General features: G+C 37.7%; 1 protein-coding gene across 11 annotated transcripts in view; it reads left to right on the forward strand.

The window, feature by feature from the left end:
* Positions 1–20,580, forward strand: part of CREM (cAMP responsive element modulator) — a 40,878-nt gene extending 20,298 nt beyond the window's left edge. For 3 of the 11 annotated variants that reach the window (XM_057371133.1, XM_057371136.1, XM_057371137.1), the window contains 2 exons: positions 7,286–7,442; positions 9,123–9,591. In XM_057371133.1, the coding sequence (XP_057227116.1) occupies positions 7,286–7,442; positions 9,123–9,267 (302 nt within the window). In that variant the 3' untranslated portion in view covers positions 9,268–9,591. Of the gene's footprint in view, positions 1–2,799; positions 2,914–4,206; positions 4,335–4,359; positions 5,332–7,285; positions 7,443–9,122; positions 16,488–19,032 lie in introns of those variants that run through there. The other 8 variants (XM_057371134.1, XM_057371139.1, XM_057371140.1 and 5 more) reach the window with 7 other exon arrangements.
* Positions 20,581–20,808: the final 228 nt, after the last annotated feature.

Genomic DNA, 20,808 nt, shown 5'->3' on the forward strand with positions numbered 1-20,808 from the left:
AGGACTCTATGAATACTTTCTTAAACCAAAACAACTATCTGAAATAAGCCATGAGAAGAGCTAGGAAGGATTTAGATATGTATTCATGGAGTGGATGAGAGTCATCACATAAATGCTGAAATATATTGTTGTCCCAAGACTTTTCAGAAGCATTTCAAGGAAATTTTAAAACTATCAGATCAAAAAAAACCTTAGCCAAATCTTAGTTTTTATTGTGCTGAGACTATTGTTAAAACTTCTCTAAATGTTATTAGGAATACATTCTTAACAAAGCCTTAAGACCCGAATTTGTCGGTCCCCCAAGCCAGTTTCCTAATCTGGTACTGCATGTTTTTCTGAATAAGAGTSTAACATGTTCCCTATGCATGTGCATACTCATCCCTTAAATCAGAGGACTTTTCCATCTCTCCAGGTTGACTATAGTATTTTATAGGTATTGCTTTGATTTTTCTGAGCTTTGGGGTCAGGGGCAGAAAAAAAAATGACTCCTCAGCTACATCCTAAAAATTCCCAACCCTGTGAAGAGGYACAGCATTTGAGGATTTTATCTGGCAGCATTTCAATCCTTGGGAATTTTGTTTGACTGACCTTTCTTTACCAGACTGACTCTCCATTACAGAGCTGTTCTCTGGCCGGGTTACTCAGTGTCAGCAAATGGGCTCAACAAGATGGAATTGCCCATTAAGTGTCTTGCCTGTGATGGAAACTTTGAAAATGGATTCAGAGACAGTTACTGAATACCTTCTATATCATGTTTCTAGAAGCATCTAGGTACTTTCAACTAAATTGATTTGTTCTCTGTCCATGCTCAGAGAAGTTTATTTCCTGGAATTGGCTGTTCCTTTGGTTCGAAGTCCARTGCTTTAGTGAGCCTCATGGCTGTTAACRCAGAAGAAAAATGCTGCATAACATRTACAGGGAAAAGTACAAAGCACACAGTAAGTGAGCATGGAGCTGATGAGAATAGAAAAGGCTTCAACTTATTCTACATGCTATTGATACTGGAAAATCTGTGAAAACCTCTTTAATAAAAKAGAGGTGTATAAAAATAGTGTGAAAGCATTTGAAGATGTTTACAGTAATATAATTGTATATAGTCAGTAAATGTGAGTTAATCAGGATGGAGGGAGACAATGGAATTAGCTGAACATACAAGTATCTGAAATGTCCTTACTACAGGTCGTCTTGCCTATGCTGAAAAGTATGTAGGAATATAGTTTCTGAACAGTTGTCATTTAGGTACACTTTGTAGTTGACTGTTCACCTAATATTCTGATAGCACAGATTATAATAGGAAAAAATATTCTGCTTAGCATTCTGATCATTTGCATATATTTTATAATGATTTTAGGCAAGCAGCATATAATTTTTTTCTTAATCTTAGAAGAAGAAAATAATGTAACAAGTATCTGAAAACAGAAAAGATCTGTTTCAGATTCTGTTTCCGAATCTTTCAGATAGCATATGTATTGATATCTTTTTCTRAAGTATTTGTTGATGAATCTCATCTAATAATGGATAGGATCAYGTAAGTCCTGTGCTTGGTATTTTCTGATAACCTGTGGTGGGGAARAATATTGGGATAAAAATACCAAAGGTGTTGATCCAATTGAGTGACATTGCATGTGCTACAAGTTTACATTTGTAGGCAAAATGAGAGGCAGTTAGTGTCTGGACAGTTTCCTAATACCTTATAAAGTTAAAGATTTTTTTGCTAGCTGAAGAAGGAAGTGTTTTACTATTAGTGAAAATGAGTGTAGAAAAATTTTATTGAAAAATAATTCTGTTTGGATCTATGTGTGTTTTCATTTTGTTGTTAATGATATTTGAAATCTGKGGCTTGAATTTCTTGTGTGCTTTGATCTTCTGTTCATATGATCCTGAAGTASTCCTGTAATTACAGAATGCTCCTTTTTTTTGCATTGATGCTCCCAGTGCTGCCATCCGGCACAGTTTCACAGTTGATGAATTACCAATCTGAATTCTTTTATTACAAAGACCTTACAAGTTTGCTGTGCCCTACATACAGACCAGTGCTTGGAGTCTTGGTCTGAAGTAGATTTCTTTTAAATTTATGTAAATAAGGAGTAACTCTCTTAGAGCTGAGTTGGTTTTTAAAAAAAAATATATTTTAAAACTAAGTCAACAAAATCTCTTGGATATATTTTGAAAAAGGAGGGAAGGGGGAAGAAGTATCCCTTACCCAGAATTACTGTTCTGACTGTTACAGCATCTGAAATCTCTAGCATTAGGCTGACTTACTTTGTTGGAGTGTTCCTTAATAAYTTCTGAAGCTTGTAAGTGAAATTAAATGAGTGGGTTGTGTGTTTCCCTGCAAAGCGAGGAGCTCTAGCCTTTCATTTAGCTATTTGTTACAGCTTATTAAGCTTTCCTGCCTTGCATGTCTGTCCAACAGAGTTCTCTGCCGTTTAGTGGAACTGTTCCAATGAAAACAACTTCATGTCTGTTTAAAATTTCCTTATTTTCTGTCCAATCATGACTTTATCATTTGGATTCATTCATGAATGCTAGAGCTATGTTTTAATTTCTGWCAGTGGTGCTGTGAATTTTCAGGTCTTTGTTAACAGCCTGCTTTGTGGTGAGTGCTTTCTGTAGCTTTATGAATAATTCAGGGAAAAAGAACAAAGCTAGGATTATAGCAATATGAAGAGGAAAAAAAAAAGCAGGTTTACTGGAAAAGGAATTCTTTGGGCTGCAGTTTCAGTGAGCTGTTCCAGTGATGGAGCATATTAATGACAGTGGTAAGCAAGTGAGGTCATTGTGATGTCAGTGCTCTGCTTGTAATCCTGCACATGCTTGGTAGTTTGGAACAGTTCATGCTGAGCTCTGCTAGAGGAACAGCAGAATCGTGTGTGCAGAAGTTGATCATGGCTGTAACAGGAGATGAAACAGGTAAAAATTTTGTTAGCCTTTGACATGAAAATTTTATATGTCTGTGCAGTGTTTAGTTAGTATTTATGACATTTTATTTTGAACCTGTTGCTGTAACTCTTTCATCTCTTCAAAGTCTTACAGATAGCTTCCATTTCTATCTACTTAGTGTTCAGATYTCAGGGCAATTTTAGCAGTTTTGGTTAGGGGAAAAAACAAAAAAAAAATCAGTGTTAGTGTGTGAGTTCTTGCACAGATTGATTCAGATAACTAATCTTTGTTATTTGATACAGGATTTTGCTGAAAGAAATCCATCACTCTTCTTTTGCATTTTTCTTTATTGTGGTGTTGGTCATATATGTTACTATATTTATAAATGCTTTTTGTTTTGTAAAAATGACAACTGCTTTATTTATTGAGCAATAAGCACTACGAATTTGATAGCTAAGGGCCTAAGCCTAGCAGTAAAGAAATGTTTCAGCAGTGTAAATCAACCCTGTGCTTCCATTATTTAAAAAAAAAACACGGAATGGAAACAAATTTGAGGGCAATAATTGAAGTATTGTAACGCCTGCTTGTTTTCTCCTCCACTGTTAAAATGGTCTGTTCCTCAGCTAATTGAGTTCAAAAGGCTGACGTCATTAGATTTCCTGGAATCGTGTTGCAGTAGGGAACTGGAAAAGTTAAACTCCAAACAAGATACACATTGACGTCAGCTCCAAGTCATGCTGCGATTTAGTCAGTTCCTTTCTGCCTCGTCAATTGCCTCCGGCAGCTCGGTAACATTAACTGCTTCCCTGCCGGCTCCTACGTGCTGCTGCTCACTGCTGGCCACCTTGTTTCATTAATTCCGAGATAAGTATCTTCTCCAAGTCGATGTTTTTAATGCTCAAAGGGATAATGATTCACACCTTGTGTAGCCAGTTTGGTGGTGAAGTTAAAAACCCTTTCATAAYCAAGTCCCACCATAATGATTCACAGAGGGGGAGAATAGGCATCCAAATACATCAGGCGTTTTTTTCTCCTGRATAGTCACAGAAAGGACTCGAGTGYAGGGATGCTCTCTAGTGTTCAGCAAGTTGCTTCTTCCAAGAGGTGGTTGCTTTTTTTTTTTAAATGCAGTTTGTTTTTTTTTTTCACTACTACTTGTTTTTGGCTTCCTGTTAATAATTTTCTTTTTGTAAGTGTCAGGTGAAAGATTCAGATTTTCAGTGACYTTTTACTCCCTTGCATTTTAAGGAGTTTAAAAAAAAGTTACCTGGGGCAATGTGTTAAGGAAATGCACCAACTCCAGGTTTGTTGCTTTGTTAACAGTCTCAGTTCAACTCTGGTACCTTAGGAATTACATTAAACCTTTGTGAAGTGTCATTAGAAACGGCCACAGAAGTTTGTCGGTCTGGATGAAGTGTGTGTGACTTTTGTCTCAGATGCTGAAATGGAAGGTATGCTTCACTATAATATAGATACATAACTAGACTTAAAATAACCTTGAAAAAAATAAAGTTTATCCCACTCTGTTTAAAGCCTATTCCTCCTTTCCAAAGGCCTTTTTCTGGGGAAATCAGTAGCACTGTAACTTCTTGAGATAATATCCAATACATTTTTCAGTGTTTAAAATATATTTTGCAATGATATGTCATAAAACATATTAGCGCACTGCTAAAAGACACTTTGTCTATGCTATGCTATGCTATGCTTTTTTCTTGCRTACAAACAGTGGTGGCTGGGTTTGCAAGGTCTGTACCACCAGAATGGTTATTGATATGTGTTATCCGTGCTGGCAGGTTTATGAGTGAGACAACTGTTAGGCAGAGACTGCCAGTACTGAGACCTGCTCAGACTGAAGTAMTTACCAGTGGTGTTTGCTGATCCCACTGAGATAGGGACTGGCTTTTGTTAAGTCTTGCTGCAGGTACATGATCACACTGAGTCCTCTTCACAACAGCTGAAGTTAAGTCCTGTTTGCTGCCGTCACAGTGTAAATCAAACACAGACAAGAAAGCAATTGGTCTTTCCACACTGAGGTGATAGGGGTTATGGAGCCTTTGCCATGACTTGTTCTACGAAATGGTTTGCTAGGATTTCTGATTCATTGTAGCTAAGGCAAGCTATGATAACATTTTTAATACCTGGTGATGAGATAGAAAAAGGTCGTTCTTGCCATAGAGTCTGTAAGATGTATGTAATGTGGCCAGCATAAACGTGAGCCTGTAGAGTTGCTAAAATTTCATTTTTATAAATAGTGAGCTGAAGTATCATTCCATTGACGTGACTTGGGACTGCTAAGAACTGTGGACAACTTAAAGGGTTAAGCAATTCTCCTGTAGATGTACAAGATGACCAAGCCCTGTGCTCATGGCAGCTGCCTGTCAGGCTCACAGGGCTGTTCTGGGCTGATTTCTCCATCCCTCCCTCCCACATCCCCGGGGGATTATCCAGGTCAGTTCACTGGTCCAGTTCATCTTGTAATTCCACTAACACTTTTACCCGCAGGACTGAGACGGGGGAGGTGGAAAGGGTTTCAGCGGGGTAATGATTTCAGAACATGGCTGTGKAATTGTGGTCTAAACACAACTCGGTCGACTTTTTTGTTTTTAGTTAGTGAAGTACCTGCATTAATATAGTAAGAATAATAGTGTATTTTCATTAAGTTTTAATTTTTTTTCCCCCTGTAGTTGAGTGATGTGTCTTAACTGCTCTGCCTGTCAGCTTCCCCAAGATGTTTTTGTCTACATTTTATTTTTCCAAGTTGTCCTAGTTTCAGCTGGGATAGAATATGTTTTCTTTGTATTAGCTGATAGAGTGCTGTAGTTTGGATTTAGGATGAGAGAAATGTTGACAGCACACTGATGGTTTAGTTGTTGCTCAGCAGTAGTTCCACTCAGTCAAGGACTTTCCAACTTCTCATCCTCTGGCAGTGAGTAGGCTGGAGGTGCACATGAAGCTGCAAGGAATGGGACCACAGCCAGGACAGCTGACCCTAGCTAGTCAAATGGATATTCCATAGCATTGGGCACCACRCTCAGCATATAAACTGTAGGGAAAGCTGGCCTGGAGACTGCTGCTTAGGAACAGGCTGGACATCAGTTGCTGAGTGGTGAGCAATTGCTTTTAACTTGCATCAGTTGTTTTTCTTGGTTTTATGTATCTTTCTTTACGTTATTTTTTACATTTATTATTTTGTTTTATTTCCATTAGCAAACTGTTCCCATCTCATCCTGTAAGTTTTTTTACCCCGTCCTACTGGGGAGGCATGTGGGTGGAGTGAACAAGTGGCTGTGTAGTGATAGTTGCAGGCTGGGGTTAAACTGTGACATGTTTTTCCATTATTTGAATAATGTCTTAAAGAATTAAAATATAAACTAAATGTAACATAGTAGCCTCTGAAACATAGCTTATTCAGTTACTTTAAAATGACAAAATTAGAAGATTTTYCTACTATTATGTAAAATATTTATGGAAAGGAATTGGTAAATACTTGCCTAGAATTTAAAGAGGAATGTGTACTCTGTTTGCTTTTGTTTTCTGTCAGACAAGACACAAGTGCTTAGGACTTCCCCAGCGTTTTTAAGTTGAGGTACATCATGTAGGGACAAGTACATCCGAAACAAAGAAATGACGTGAGACTGTCAGAAAGGTGTTGGTTTCAAGTCACGTCAGATTGACATTTAGCTTGGGGAGWGCACAAAAAACTGCTAAGTTCAGGAGCTGAACCTGAACTTTTGCCCTCTGATTTAGTGTGCAGCTACACCCCTTCCTGTGCAGCCGCCACTGCCTCCTCTCGCTTGCTGGTGCTGCAGCATCCTATGTGTGGTCCTCTTGCTCAGGGAACAAATGCCTGTACATCCTGAGTACGTGTCTGTTTCTTTTCATGGTAGCAACAGCAGCGCTCACTGGTTATCCAAGGGGTGCCATACTGCTGTTAAGAGAAGGAGAGGTTGTGAAGCTRGTACTGTTGCTATCACAAGAAAGGAGAAAGTTGGCTTTTCAAGGAAATTGAATCCTGTGCAGGAAGAACAGGGAGAAGCACGGTGACTGCAACAGCAGGACCCTCTTTTTGTGTGATTGTGCAAACAGGAAGTGTGAATGCTTGAACTGTCTCTCAAAGAAGCTTTCCCTATCCATTGTCAGAAGAGAGCCATGTGGAAGCTTTCAGTGTGGCTGGCTAGTGGGGCCAGAGCAATTCAGATATTTTACAGTGTGAAAATAAAAGCTATTAGGATGAAAAATGTAGTTGTGCCATTACAGACCTGCGAAATAATTTGCATATCTGGGATCCTGAATAACTTTATTCAGGATTACAGAACATTACAGAAATGTATTATTTTCCGAGAGAAAACTTACGGATTCTTCTCTTGTCCTACAAAGTTTAAAATATGTTTCTTTTATACAGCTGCCACTGGAGACATGCCAGCTTACCAGATTCGAACTCCCACTACTACCTTACCTCAGGGAGTGGTTATGGCAGCCTCACCAGGGACTTTGCATAGCCCTCAGCAAATGGCAGAAGAGGCAACACGCAAGAGAGAGCTGAGACTTTTGAAAAATAGGTAAGACTATGTAATAATTCATAGTCARTGTTGCAGAGAACCCCTCCAGAACATTACAATGAAGTTTTCTTCTTAAGGTTATGAACACTGCCTGTAATTAATGGAAAGAATGCAGGAAATTCTTTGTCAGTCATCCCTTGTCCTTCTCGCACAGAGTATTGGTTGTTAATTCTGGAGGGTTAAAGTTGACCTTTTGCTGATGGATTTTTAGGTTGAAAATATTAGTAATTCAGAACTCAGTATCAGATAATTTTTGTGATGATCTACACCTTTTATTGAATTTTAATTCTCATTCTCTCCCACTATCGACAGTAAAATGACCAGTAGGGGCTTTTTACCTTTAAAACATCCCAGCAAAGAATTGGTTAGGACAATATCTGAGGATCTCATTAGCAGCTCTCCATTAATGATGCTGTGAAGAGGACTTRCTATAAGATGGAATGATAATTATAGACTTTCCTAAATACTTGTCTACTGGGATGAGGTACTTTGCAGTGCCCCTATCATTTTGTGAGGCGTACTGTGTGAAATGGCTGTATATTTTTAAATTAGTTGTCGTGTAYTTGACTGAATGTTGTAAATGTCAGTCTTTCACTGTGCGTTCTTCTTGCTATTCTTAGAAGAGTCTATCTTTTTTAATTGTGTAGCCACCTCTGTCATTGGCAGATTAATAGTAGAAATAGTCTGCTCTGCAGATCTCTAATACACTGATTAACCACATGTTCTTATGATTGAATTAATGGTATTGCTTTGCTCTCATGCCTGTCCTTTATTTTAAATTACTCATGAGGATCACCGCATTGTTGTGCCTCCTTTTTGTTTCTTCTCTTCRGTTTTAAAACTAATGCCTATGCTATAGCTCATAACTTGCTGGAATGTTAGCCTCTCACAATTTGACAGTTTATCATGTTCCGAGGTGGTAAAGGAGGACTCCCAGTACTTCTAATATTTCTTCTGGAACTTAGTGCTAGTTTAGTCACAYGTGTCTGAAAACACTACCCGAAGTGATTAACTCCAATATAACAGACTTGTGAGCAGAACTACGTGAATGGCTTCCGACTGTCATTTGCCAGCAACAAAAACCACAGACTCTTGTGGCTGAAATGTGTTCCGGCAGCCAGTTCTAAAATGCTAATAAATGGTGTTTGTTTGGATTTAAATTGTACTGTACACGGTTACAACATGCTGTAAGTTTTTATCTTAATATAAGATTGGCATCCAGTTTCTTTATCTGAAGAGAGCAGTGTTATGTTTGTGTTTTCTGAAGGTAAATTCTCTGGGTCTGGTTTTAAGATTTTGATGGCAGAAGACAATGCTTCTGATAAACACACAAACTAGAATGTGACTGGGAGAAGAAATGCTGCTTTTCATGCTCATATTTAGTACAATTCAAGTCAATACATTATCATTTACTCTCTGTTTTTCTCAGTTGTTCTGTGTCTTGGTTCCATTGTTGTATTTGGTGATGCTGAATGCATTTAAACTTCTAATTGTTTTGGATTATATTTTAACTATGTTAGTGCTTTTGGCTGTTATCCGATGTTCTGTTTGTGCAATCCAGCAGTTGGTGTTGGTGGTTGTTGTTATTGTGGAACCGCAGGGATTGCAGGTAATTGCTTTTATCCAGTCTTTGCCATATTGTGGCTGTTCCTGTAGTCATTTGCCTTGTATTGGTTCCAGGGAAGCTGCCAGAGAATGTCGCAGAAAGAAGAAAGAATATGTCAAATGTCTTGAAAATCGTGTGGCTGTGCTTGAAAACCAAAACAAGACTCTCATTGAGGAACTCAAGGCCCTCAAAGATCTTTATTGTCATAAAGCAGAATAACTGTCTTTCATTTGGACCTCCTTTATTATGAACTTTAATCAAGGCATGAGAGGAAGCAATTCTACAGATTGCCATATGAACTTGAGAAAGAGACACTTGAGGCCCTTGTGGAACCCAGTTTTGCTTAGTGTTTTCAGACTGATCTGGGAGATATTCCAAAATTTGGAATTCTGTCATAGTCTCCATACTCTGCTGAGCTTTCTAATGGCATGCAAATGGCTTTTTTGTTTGCACTTTTTACTTCTGCTTTTTGCAGGGAAGCTGCTAAAGAATGTCGGCGTCGGAAGAAAGAATACATAAAATGTCTGGAGAGTCGTGTTGCAGTGCTAGAAGTTCAGAACAAGAAACTTATACAGGAGCTTGAAACCCTAAAAGACATTTGCTCTTCCAAAACAGATTAGTAAAAATATTTATTATACTGTGAACTAAGATATGTCCAGTTGCTTTGTAAGACAATACATAGCCAACATAATTATGGCTTTCTCTTTGTGTCATTTATAATATATTCCAATTCCTTACATTCCTGAATGCTTTCCTGCTTTTTGTCATTTCATAGCTCTAATTTCAGGTTTTTCATGCTCCATCCTTCTGTCTCCCAAGGAGCCAAATGTTAAAAAATACAACAAAGTAAAAAAGCGCATAATTTCTATGAGCTGTTTCTTTGCCATATATTTACATACTACTTTTTACATGTTACTGAGTGTCCTGCACATTCAAAATATTTTGCAATTGTTTTAGATGAATCATAAAGATAATGCATCCAGTAATASAAGAAAATCAAACAACCCAAGGTATCTCAGGAAAGAGTTTATAAAAGAATGTTATGATTATATGTATGTACTAGCATACTAGTCTACAGATGATTTTATGGCATATTTTTATATTAGTTGCTTTGTGGATAAAAGTATTGTATTGCTGTCACTGAGTGCCATGGTTAAAGATAGTTTTTAATAGAACCATGTTGTTTAACCTGTGTAGTGTCTGATTTCCTTTAAAAGCCTGGTTGAGATGCTTTACAATCCATGAGTATCTGAAAGAAGACAAAAGGAAAAAAGCACACCTAAGCTCATGACTGATGCTAAGTATATTGTAAATACCTGTAAGAAGCTGTTATATGGCTATTTACCTATATTTTCTGTAGTCTGCAGAATATTTGATTTATTGGAGGTCTGTATATCAAGATTTAAATTTTCATCCTGAATACTTCACATTCTAGATCCTGTACACCTGTGGACAGTTGCCTATAGTGAAGATTCATGGTGCAGTTCTTTTCACAATTTCAGCAAACTACTGAGTGGTGGTCAAGGTGTCCTAAAAAGGAAGCTTTCCAATAAACAGTAACTATTTGCTGATTCACTGGGGTCTGGAGTAGCCTATAGATGAGACCTGAAGATTTTAAAAATAAACCCATGTTTAAACCAGATTACAGCTCTCATAAATGCAGTATGTGCCAACTTTCCATTGTGCTTTGAAAAAAAAGTTGTGCATATGCAAAGTTGCTTCTGGGTATTTCTTTAATAGAGGAGTGATCTAATTGTTTGGCCAGTCCAGTGTATGAGCCGAGTATTTGGGAGCTTTGCTGGAACTAATAGCACCATTGCCTTACTGATGTGGTAGGAAGAAAGGCCTTGGTTACTACTTAACTGGCTTTACTGATGGGAGTGTRTGTGTTTGTGGAAGGGGAGGAGGGATGGAATCATACTGAAGTCATTGAGACTTCTTAATTCAGTTAAAACTGAATTTGCATTTAACCCTCTTCACTCTGACCCTCTTGGGATGGGTTGGTTTATGTATGTATTTTTTTCTTTTTTCCCAAATTACTTGAAATACACAGTATAATTTTCTTGAATCTCTTGGAAATCCCACTAGGTACCTAAGTGAGACCATTTGTAAGAAGAGGTATTCTCTCTCATTTCCTGCAGCCACATCAGTTGATTTAAGGAGGAAACAAGATGCCTTCTGGCCTCTAAGGCTCTGCTGCAGGTCTGGAACAAAAGTAAAGTAAACTTTGAAATACCTTCTTCACTGTGAAAGTACGTCTGAAGCGCTAAGGTCATCAGAATTCAAAGGTTCTGTTCAGGTTGGACAGGATGAATGCAATCTGCAGGTCCATGTTGCAGCCTCTGTAGTGCACAACTAAGTTGTTTGTTCTGACTRTCACTGAAGTCTATTCTGTTACAGGTAGGCATTGCTCCTGACTCGCAAGGGATTTGGAAACTSAAGTAGTAACTTGGGTGTGTGTGGTAGATATCTCTCCACTAAAAAGTCCCCTTTATCTTCACATCTGTCTGGTACTAACTGTAGTTGCAAATTTGATAGGAGGAATATTCCACATCTGTGTAGTTTACAGTMTTTTCTTCAGTAATGGAATCATAGAATGGTTTGGGTTGGGACGAACCTCAAAGATCATCTAGTTCCAAACGCCCGTGCCATGGGCAGGGGATGCACTCACTACTAAATCATGTTGCTTAGAGCTCCATCCAACCTGGCCTTGAACACTTCCAGAGATGGGGCAGCCACAACTTCACTGAGCAGCTTGCTGAGCGCTAACCTCTGAGTTAATAACTTACTCCTAGTATCTGATGTGAATTTAATGAATGGCTCTTTCGCTTTATATCCATTGCCCCTTGTTKTGTCATTGTCTGTGTAAGAAGTTCTCTCCTTCTTTCATATAAGCCTCCTGTAAGTACTGATAGGCTGCAATGAGGTCTCCCTGGAACTTTCTATTCTCCAGGATGAACAAGCCCAACCGTCTCAGCCTGTTTTAGTAGGAAAGGTGCTCCTGCCCTGTGRTTATGTTTGTGGCTCTCCACCATACCTGCTCTGACATGCTATCCTGTGCTGGGGGCCCCAGAGCTGGAAGCAGCATTGCAAGTGGGTTTTTACCAGAGCAGAATAGAGGGGCAGAATCCTCTCCCTCACCTGCTGCCATCCATCTTTGGATGCAGCCCAGGATGCACTTGGCTTTCTGGGCAGTGAGCACACACTGAGGCAGAATAATTGATGAGGTGCAAGAAAAGACCTTTTCAACACGGTAGTATTCCTAATACAGGAACATCAAGTTAATCTCAGTTTATTAGAAGAGAATTTGAGCACTACCAAGCTTTGATTTGTCAGAGCCCCTAATTTTGTTTTTTCCTTATCAGAAAAAAAGGCCAAAATAATTGTGGGGTTTTTTTCCTTTCTGTTAGAAAGCTGCATTTCTATGGTACGAAACTCCTTTCTTGCTGAAGCCACACAAATGCAAATTCCTTTATCTAGAGGATTTGCCTCTAAGGAAGAGTGTACTGAGGACTGCATAGATTTTTAATTTTTTTTTTTCAAAATAGATTTTCATGTAGCTTAGGTAAAATACTCTCTTGTAAAATGTCTTCAGCTTCCTTGAGTTGTGGGCGATGAGGAATGTAATAGTCAGCTTCCTCTTAAGGTACAGCTTTGAGTCACAGCTGTTTCCTTCTTAAGCAGATGTGCAAAGAGAAATCTCTATAGACTATCCAGACAGATCTCTCTTTGACTCTCTAAAACAGTCTCAGCTGTTTTGGCCAGTGAAAAAAGAGATTAAAATAAGTATATTGTGTGAGTATTTGGGAGGACTTTTTGATTGTTGTTCCCTTAGATTTTGCTTTTTGCAAGAATAATTACAGATTATTTTTTGCAAGAATAATTGCAGATTATTTTTTGGCTACACTGATACAGTCCTGAGGAGTGCAAGTTGACTCCTGCTTGGTTTTCCTTTCTTCTTATYGAACATAATTGCTGATCTGTACTGGTACCTGCAGACATCACTGTAATAGCTAAATTCGGGGTGATCTTTCTCTGAATGAAGTTATCACTTCAAAGAAAACGAAGTTATCACTTCAGCTTCTAGTTTGGATTGACTCATTTTGCCCACAGGTTTTTTAGTTTCATCTCCTTGCTGTTTAGTGTGTGTGTGGGTGTGTGCATGGCAAGACTGCAATGAGTGCTGAGCTGTTAAGCAGCTGACAGAAGTAACTGTCTTTTGGTTGTCAGCCTTTCTRTATGAAATGTTGTCATGTGGGGAGGGGAATCTAGTTTTGTTGAAGATTTTTTTTTTTCGAAGGCAATATGAGGCTCTTCTGGATGAGGAATAACAGTGATCTCATTATTCCAGCAAAASTGTTCTACTGTTTGCCTAATTTAATAACTGAGGAAAATTATTTAGGTAAATGCTAAAGCAATTTGATAGTCTCTCATGCCAAGTGGAAATGGCAGATAGCAAAAATCAATTTATTCTGTGTCTAATGAATCTTGAGTATATTTTCTCAGGTTTCTCTTTTTTTCTGATTCTGAGTTAGAACTTCCTTCTTGCAACTAGTTTGTTTCAACACAAGCTGTGAATATGCACGAAGTCTGAGAGGAAGAGAGAGTAGTGTGAGAGTTGAGTGCTGCATGTAAACTAAAGAAATAATAGCTGCATTGTATTCTGTGGGATTTGAATGGAAAAAACAGTGAAGGAAGTGTCTTTGTTATCGTAACTGCTGAGCTTTTTCCTCTCCTTTAATAGCCTGTGCCAGTGGAATTGGGTGTGATTAATACATCTTGTGAATGGAATCATGGTTGTAAAAATGTCACAATTCAGAAACCTGGTTATCTAGCCAAGTCACTGGTTTTGTTTTGGCTTCAAAAACATGATTTCCAAACATCCGTGAATGAGGCTTTTAATATTCTCATTTTCATTATCCTCTCCTCTGCCCCTTCCCAGTGTGGTTATTCTCATACCAGGTATGAGCTGCTGCAGAGCTTTTTAAGCCCAGTCTGGACCACAGGCTTTGTTTTTTCTAAAATAGTCCTCTTAAAGGTTTTTTTTCCTCACGAAGTATTTTATTTCTCACAAAGTATTTTATTTCTCACAAAGTATTTATCAACAATTTCTAGCTTTCTTAATTCTTACAGAAGTGAGAGAACTGCTAACACATTTTTAAGTTTAATACGTACTGAGGTCTTTTGCTTGATGAAGTTGATTTTGAAGAACTGGATTCTCCAAGAACCTATTGTTCTAGTGAACTAAAAGCTTTCTGAATTTTGTCAGCTGGCATGCAAACAAGAAAATGCTTAAATCCTTGACACCCTTGCATTTTGACCAGTGAAGTTGTTGGCTGGTTCAAAGATCCAGACATGGGCCTGGAGCTGCAGCTTTCGTAATACAAGTGAGCAGCCCAAATCTGTTGAGATCTTTTTCTCTCATTTGAGGTCTGATCTAATTTTCTGAAGTTTGTCTGCTAGAAATGGTCCTAACATGAAATACAGCCACAGAGAAACAAGAAAAGGTAGGGTAGACTGAACAAATTGTTTGAAAGCAGTGCTGATAGAGAGTGTGACACAAATAAGCAGGTATGGTTAAGTTTGCATGTGGGACTGTTTTTAAAAAATTGTTGTATTTTTTGTGCAAGAACCCCGTTGGTCTGTGCAGGGTTCAGAGCTCTGCAGTGTTGAGCACACGATGAAAAGTGTTAGCATCTCAAAATTGGTTCCACTTTCTTTTGTTGTATCTTGTGTAAATTGTCACCTATAGGTCCCTCCCTCCCTCATGCTAACAGACCTGTTCCATACGTTCTTTATTCTTTTTTATTGGTAATTTTTGTTTTCTTGAAATTGTTTCCTGTGAAATGACAGTTCCTCATGTTTATATCAGATTTCTTCTARTATGCTTTGAATCTGGTGGTCAACAGCAATTAAAAGTTCGTAGATGTGTCAAAGATTTCTCAAAAGTTCATGAAAATAGGTAGTTAGCAATGAAAGCATGGACTCACTAAAGGAAAAGATGGAATGTAAGTTTTTTCAGTCTCGAGACAATGTACTGGAAATTCTCTCCTACAGATTCCAGAGAATTAATTCAATGATTGCTCGTGAATCGTAGAAAGTGAGGTTTTGTGCTGACAATTGTTTGTATTTTTGGAAGATGTTCAAATTTCTGTAGATTATACCATATTGTTTGAAAGGGCAGTGTCTCTATAGACAAAATGTATTTTATTAAAAAGCTTAAATACCTTTCAGACCTAAGCTCTTTGGTCTGATGTTGTTTTCTRTCTCTTCACCAAGGCAGTGGTAGTTAGTAAAAAACTGTGCAATGTATCCTGATAAAATACTTGCTGGGTGCTCCCCGAAGTTGAAACAGTTACTGGTATACTTTATGTCCCCGCCCTCCTCACCCCACCCCACATTTCAGCTAGGCAAATGAGTTAAAAATAGACTGGTTTTGAAAAACACTGTTTACAGAATAAAATRCCTACTGGCTATACTGTTGCATTGTAGTAGCTCTGAGTAGAATCTGGTAATTGGGTCTTAAATTTGAAATGCTGGTCATTTCTGACCTTTTGGGTAAAGTTCGAAGCAAAACAAGGCACGATTTTTTTCCAGCTGTTTTAGAGTGACACCTTGTGGAGTATAAAGGTCTGCACTTCACTTTCAAACTAATACGGCAGCCAAAGGATGTTTCAGAAGTAGGGAATTTTTCGTGTCCCATGGGGGAGATATGGAGGGGTGGGGTGTTCTRTGGCTCTTGGGGACGCAAGCTCATTTTTCCTGCTGTTCCTGTGTTAATAGTTATAAATAAGTAATTTAAAGTTTTATAACCTGTCAAGAGGAAGAAAAACCATATTTTGACAGTTTTTCAATTTATAGTCTTTCTGACCAATAGTTCCATTTAATGAAAAACCAAATGAGAATGATTTAATTATCATTATCATCATTATTATTATTATTAATAAATTGTATCTAAATGCTATTACAACTACTGCTATTGAAACACAGCACTTGTTAGTTATAGGTCAGAAAAATTAAATACAATAAAAAGACCTAAGTATCTTTTGAAAAAATGGTGCGAAGACAAAATGAAATAATGCAGTTTTAATCCTGGCATATGAAAATATCATTYTGGAAGGGGAAGGTAAAAAGGGGGAATGCAGAGGGCAGKAAAAATAAAGGCACAGTCATGMTGAAAATAATTCTTCAGGCTAGATAGATTTCACTTTTCTGATAAATTGCACAGTTCTGCATTACAGCTATCACTGTATAGTTTTCTGTCACCCACAGACACATCTGCAAGTGACCATGTGGATAGTTCCTATGTTTGTTTTTTCACAGCACCTGAGAAGTGGGTGAACTGAGCACCTTAACAGAATGTTTTTTGCTCTTTCAAGAGTATTAGCCAAATACATGAGATGTGATGTCAATCTAGAACAACAAACGGATTTTATATGGTAAGTTTATAGGTGTATTCTATGAAAAAAGAAAATATATGTGGTTTTGGAATTGTTGTTTTTTAAGAGGTTAATTTAAATATTTATATAATTTGACAATGAAACCAGTTACTAATGCTATGTAAATTTTATTTCCAGTCCAAAATATTAACTTGGTCATGGTTAAGTTWGTGTTGCAACACAGGCAGTCTGAAGAGGGTCAGCACCTTCTTTCACTGTAGTATATCACTGCAAAGCCTATAAAACTGGTTTGSTGTCCCAGCTGTTTTCAGTGTAGCTGTTTTGGCCAGTGTTAGATCTGATTCTATATCTCTTCCCCAGACTAGAGCATTCCTGAGGTGGCAAACATAATGCTTGAACAACATCTAACAGCTCTTGCTGTTTCAGTAGATCAGTTGGTTTCACAAAGTCCTGTTTCCAGTTCACCCACACACCACCACCATCCCACTTTCKAGAATGAAAGAAAATAAATGCTACATTTCTTGAACCAGTATTTTAGCCCTGGAAATCCTTACGTCTTCTTTGGTCTCCCCCATTTGCCATTAGCTTCCTAAGGATCAGAAATGGATTTGCTGTCATAACCCTGTCCTGAGTGCTTTTATGARCAGCAGAGGTCTCACTGTGTGACTTGGAAATGTATGAGGGGAAAACAGAAACAACTTGTGCAAATAGGCACAGCAATATCTGCAGGCCTCAAGTCAGGAGCCATCTCTAGAGACACAGTTGTACCAGATCTCCTTTGTAAATAACTGCCAGCATAACCTCTGCTTTCTGCTGCTCATTTGCCCAAAACCGGGTATGAGAGAACTTATTCAAGTTACTCATATTTCTGGAAGCATCATTTTTATCAGCTCCTTTTAGTTTGTTTTTTGAAGTTTTTTTTCTCAGAGTGATGGCTATTGTAGCAGAGCCTAGCTGCCTCTAGGTAAAGGAGTTCAAGTTGAAATTTTTCTCTGGCAAGACAATCAGCTTCCACCTGACTGGCAGGTGGCAAGAGAACTTGTTATTCTTTTTCATGCACACTTCCCACCAAGGGAATAGCTATAGAGACGTCCAAGAGCTTTTTCAAGTGTACCAAGGTAAAATAAAGGCATATACTCAAACTTGAAGGTAGGAAAAGCTTCCTTCAAGCGAGAAGAGGGCACCCCCATAATAAAATTATCAAAGCTGCACTCTGATGTTTCATAACAAACTTTAAATCTGTCCAAAACATTTCATCACATGCCCCCTGCAAAGGTTTTGAAARTACAAAATTTCAACTGTACAGCCAGTCTAAAGAATTTGAAAGAAACAGTTTGCAGCAGATTATGTAAAAAATCTGATTCTGATGCATACCTCTGCTGAAAGTCTAAGCAAATAAACCTAGTGCTTTCATGGATTTATTATGCACTGCAGAAAGACTATATGTATAGTCTATATGTTTATATTTAGGACAAAGGAAAACATGATTAACAGTGTCCACATAAGCTCAAATTTTGAGTAGGGTATGGGGCAATCTTATCCGTCAGAATTATTCTTGGAAAAACCTTCATTTACAAAAGAATTTACTAATGTACAAGGATTTATGCAATGGCACAAGAGAAAATGTGTATAGATCAAACAGAAAATATGAGTCAATTAGTGTCGCTTATGAACAGGACAGTGGTTAAGTATGTAGGTCACTTTTTAGAGATTAGTTATCTGGGATCTTGGACAGATGCCCAGCAAAGTAAAGCAACTAAATGGAATTGCTGATATAAAATAATCCTATTAAAATACAACATTAACTTTCCAATAATGTAGAGAAGTGGTGTCAAGACAGCAGCTTTGTTTTAAAATTCATACTTGACAAGGAAATAAGCCTATCAAATTAATAAAATAATAAGGACAAYGGCTAAATACATTTTAAATGTAGTTAAAGATTACATTCCTAATGAATTCATCTGCTTTGAATCTTAAGCAATATAAAGTAAGATGAAAGGTATTCAAAATACAGGGAATGGAGCTGATATGTCACCAGGAATGACATTTAGGCCAAATCAGCAGGTTTTGTTTGCTCAAGTCAGTCAATAATTCTAGCAGAAAGCATAGCTAGATCATGCTGTAGATCTAGCACAGCTAGATCATGTAGCTGATATGGCTACAAAAAAAAAACAAACCCCAAACCTACTAGAAAACTGAGGCAAAGTGAAAGAATATATTGCAACAAAGGAGCTGGAAAAAATAGTTGTGCCTACTGTCTTAGCTCAGTATTCAACAGCWGTATGAAATGAGTCTGAAGTGCTGCAGCTGGTTCTCCTTCTACATTTGTGAAACTGAATGTGTCCAGTGATGAGAGAAGCAGAACTGCCTGAAGAACAGAGTTGCTGCACAGCCAGAACTTGACTTGCACATTTACTTGTGCCTCATCACTGCAGAAATCACTGCTGCAACCTTAAAGAACATCCCACATTGATGGTACCCAGGAAAACTGCAATGGCAGTTGTGAACCTGCTGTGGGAAATACTGCTATCTTAAGGGTCTTGTATTAAATGGTCCAGTAAACTGTTGTCTGTCTAAACTTTAGATACCTGGKCCTGAATATGGTAACTGGATCTCTCAGTAGAAGCTTTGTACACAATACATGACTGCTTACATTAAAATCAGAAAAGTTCATAGGAGTAGGCATAGAAAGTCCAAGACTTCATTCTTCAGATTTCTGGGTAAGTTTGTTAATTGCTTGAAGTGATACTTGTCTTACCTAACAATGATARTCTAAACTCTAGTTATTTCTCTGTAGTCTAGGTCTGTATTTCAGTGGGATGGCAGGCAGCATTTTCACAGTGCAGTCCATAACTCCATCCTCWGAGTTATGTGCCCTTGATGAAGTCCCTTTCCTGCCAGTGAACAAACAGTTCAGAGAAGAGCTAGAAACGGAGGCCTGATTTTTCAATTGAAGTTTACCAAGATCCACTCAACCCCAAGGTTACGAATTCTTGACCTTATCCAAGACAGATCAACTTTTATCTTGAAGAAAAAATCCTAAGAGAAAYAGCTGTGGTAAGGAAGGGGAGATGGTATTGTCAGAATAATGATGTAAAGACAGCAGACCCTGACCAGTATGGTTGCTGAAGACTTTCCAGTAGAGGTGAGATTGAATGTTCTTTGTCAGAGAAATTGGATCCTACACATCTGGGAGAGTGATCCTAATGCTGTGCCGTAGAAGATGCTCCACAAACATCCCAGTCATGGATTATGTAATTTTAAAGGGTAGTCATAGTTTTGTTGGCTTCATATGTCAAGCTTGATCTGAAAGTATGAGGTAGGTTTTGCAACTTYGAAGCTAACTGAAAACCCTAATGCTCTCATAGGTGTTTTGCATTCAGGTTAGGTTGAGTGTAAGCAGCAGCTCTGAGCACTGAAAAAATTTGTAGCTGTTGACAGAAGCAAAACTGTAGCCATGTCAGGAGCTCTTAAGTCTGAGATATCCAAATTCATTCACATCCCATTTTAAAYAGCAAAACCTTGTCCTTAGATATGGCCTTATTGCAATATGCATAGTCAAATATGTTCTCGTTAATATTTCTACTGGTGAATGTGGATATAATTAAGCTTGAAGTATGAAGATATCCATGATTTTTAAATACTAATGATTTTTTWAAATTCTCTTCTCTTTGTTCTTCCTTATCAGCTAATATATTTTAAYTTATTTAGCATTAAGTAAAAACTTAATTATTTCTGACTAGTTCCTAACTTTTTGAATGTTTTCTAGAAATATATGATGGATATTTACAAAATTGAAAAACTGCATAAGAATAAAAAGAGGGCTTGAGCTAATGTGTGACTCTGCAACTCTGGGGAATGAGTCAACTATTCATTTGGAATTGAAAATACACAATCCCAGGAGGGTATAATAAAGTGTTGTTGAGCTATCTTGTTAAAATATGTTGGATTTTTGTCAATAGTTAATTGTCAGCAATGTTTTGTAAATGAGAATTCACTATTACCTATGAAACAGTCTCAGAGTAAAAACCCGAAACTCTTCAAAAGATTTATCTTTTGTTTTGTTAGGGAGGAAGGTTTAAATTTGAACATTGCACAAATTTTATATTGCAATAAAGTTCCCTGACCCATATCTCTAGTCTAACCTAGATAATTATTTAGTTTATGTGAGTGTCAACTTCAAAAGTTATGTTATTCAAATGAACAACATAAATTAATAATCAGTGCATATCTGAAAATGTTTGAAGATATTTTTGTCTTCATTTGCAGTACCATTTGCCACTGAAGCTGACAGCTTTAAGACATGTGTGATTATTTCTCTGTGCAGACAGATACCTATCTGTTATCCCATATTTATGCT

Source organism: Malurus melanocephalus, unplaced genomic scaffold, assembly GCF_030028575.1.
Source record: "Malurus melanocephalus ecotype Western Australia unplaced genomic scaffold, MMel_1.1 scaffold_142, whole genome shotgun sequence".
In the NCBI taxonomy this organism is placed as follows: domain Eukaryota; kingdom Metazoa; phylum Chordata; class Aves; order Passeriformes; family Maluridae; genus Malurus; species Malurus melanocephalus.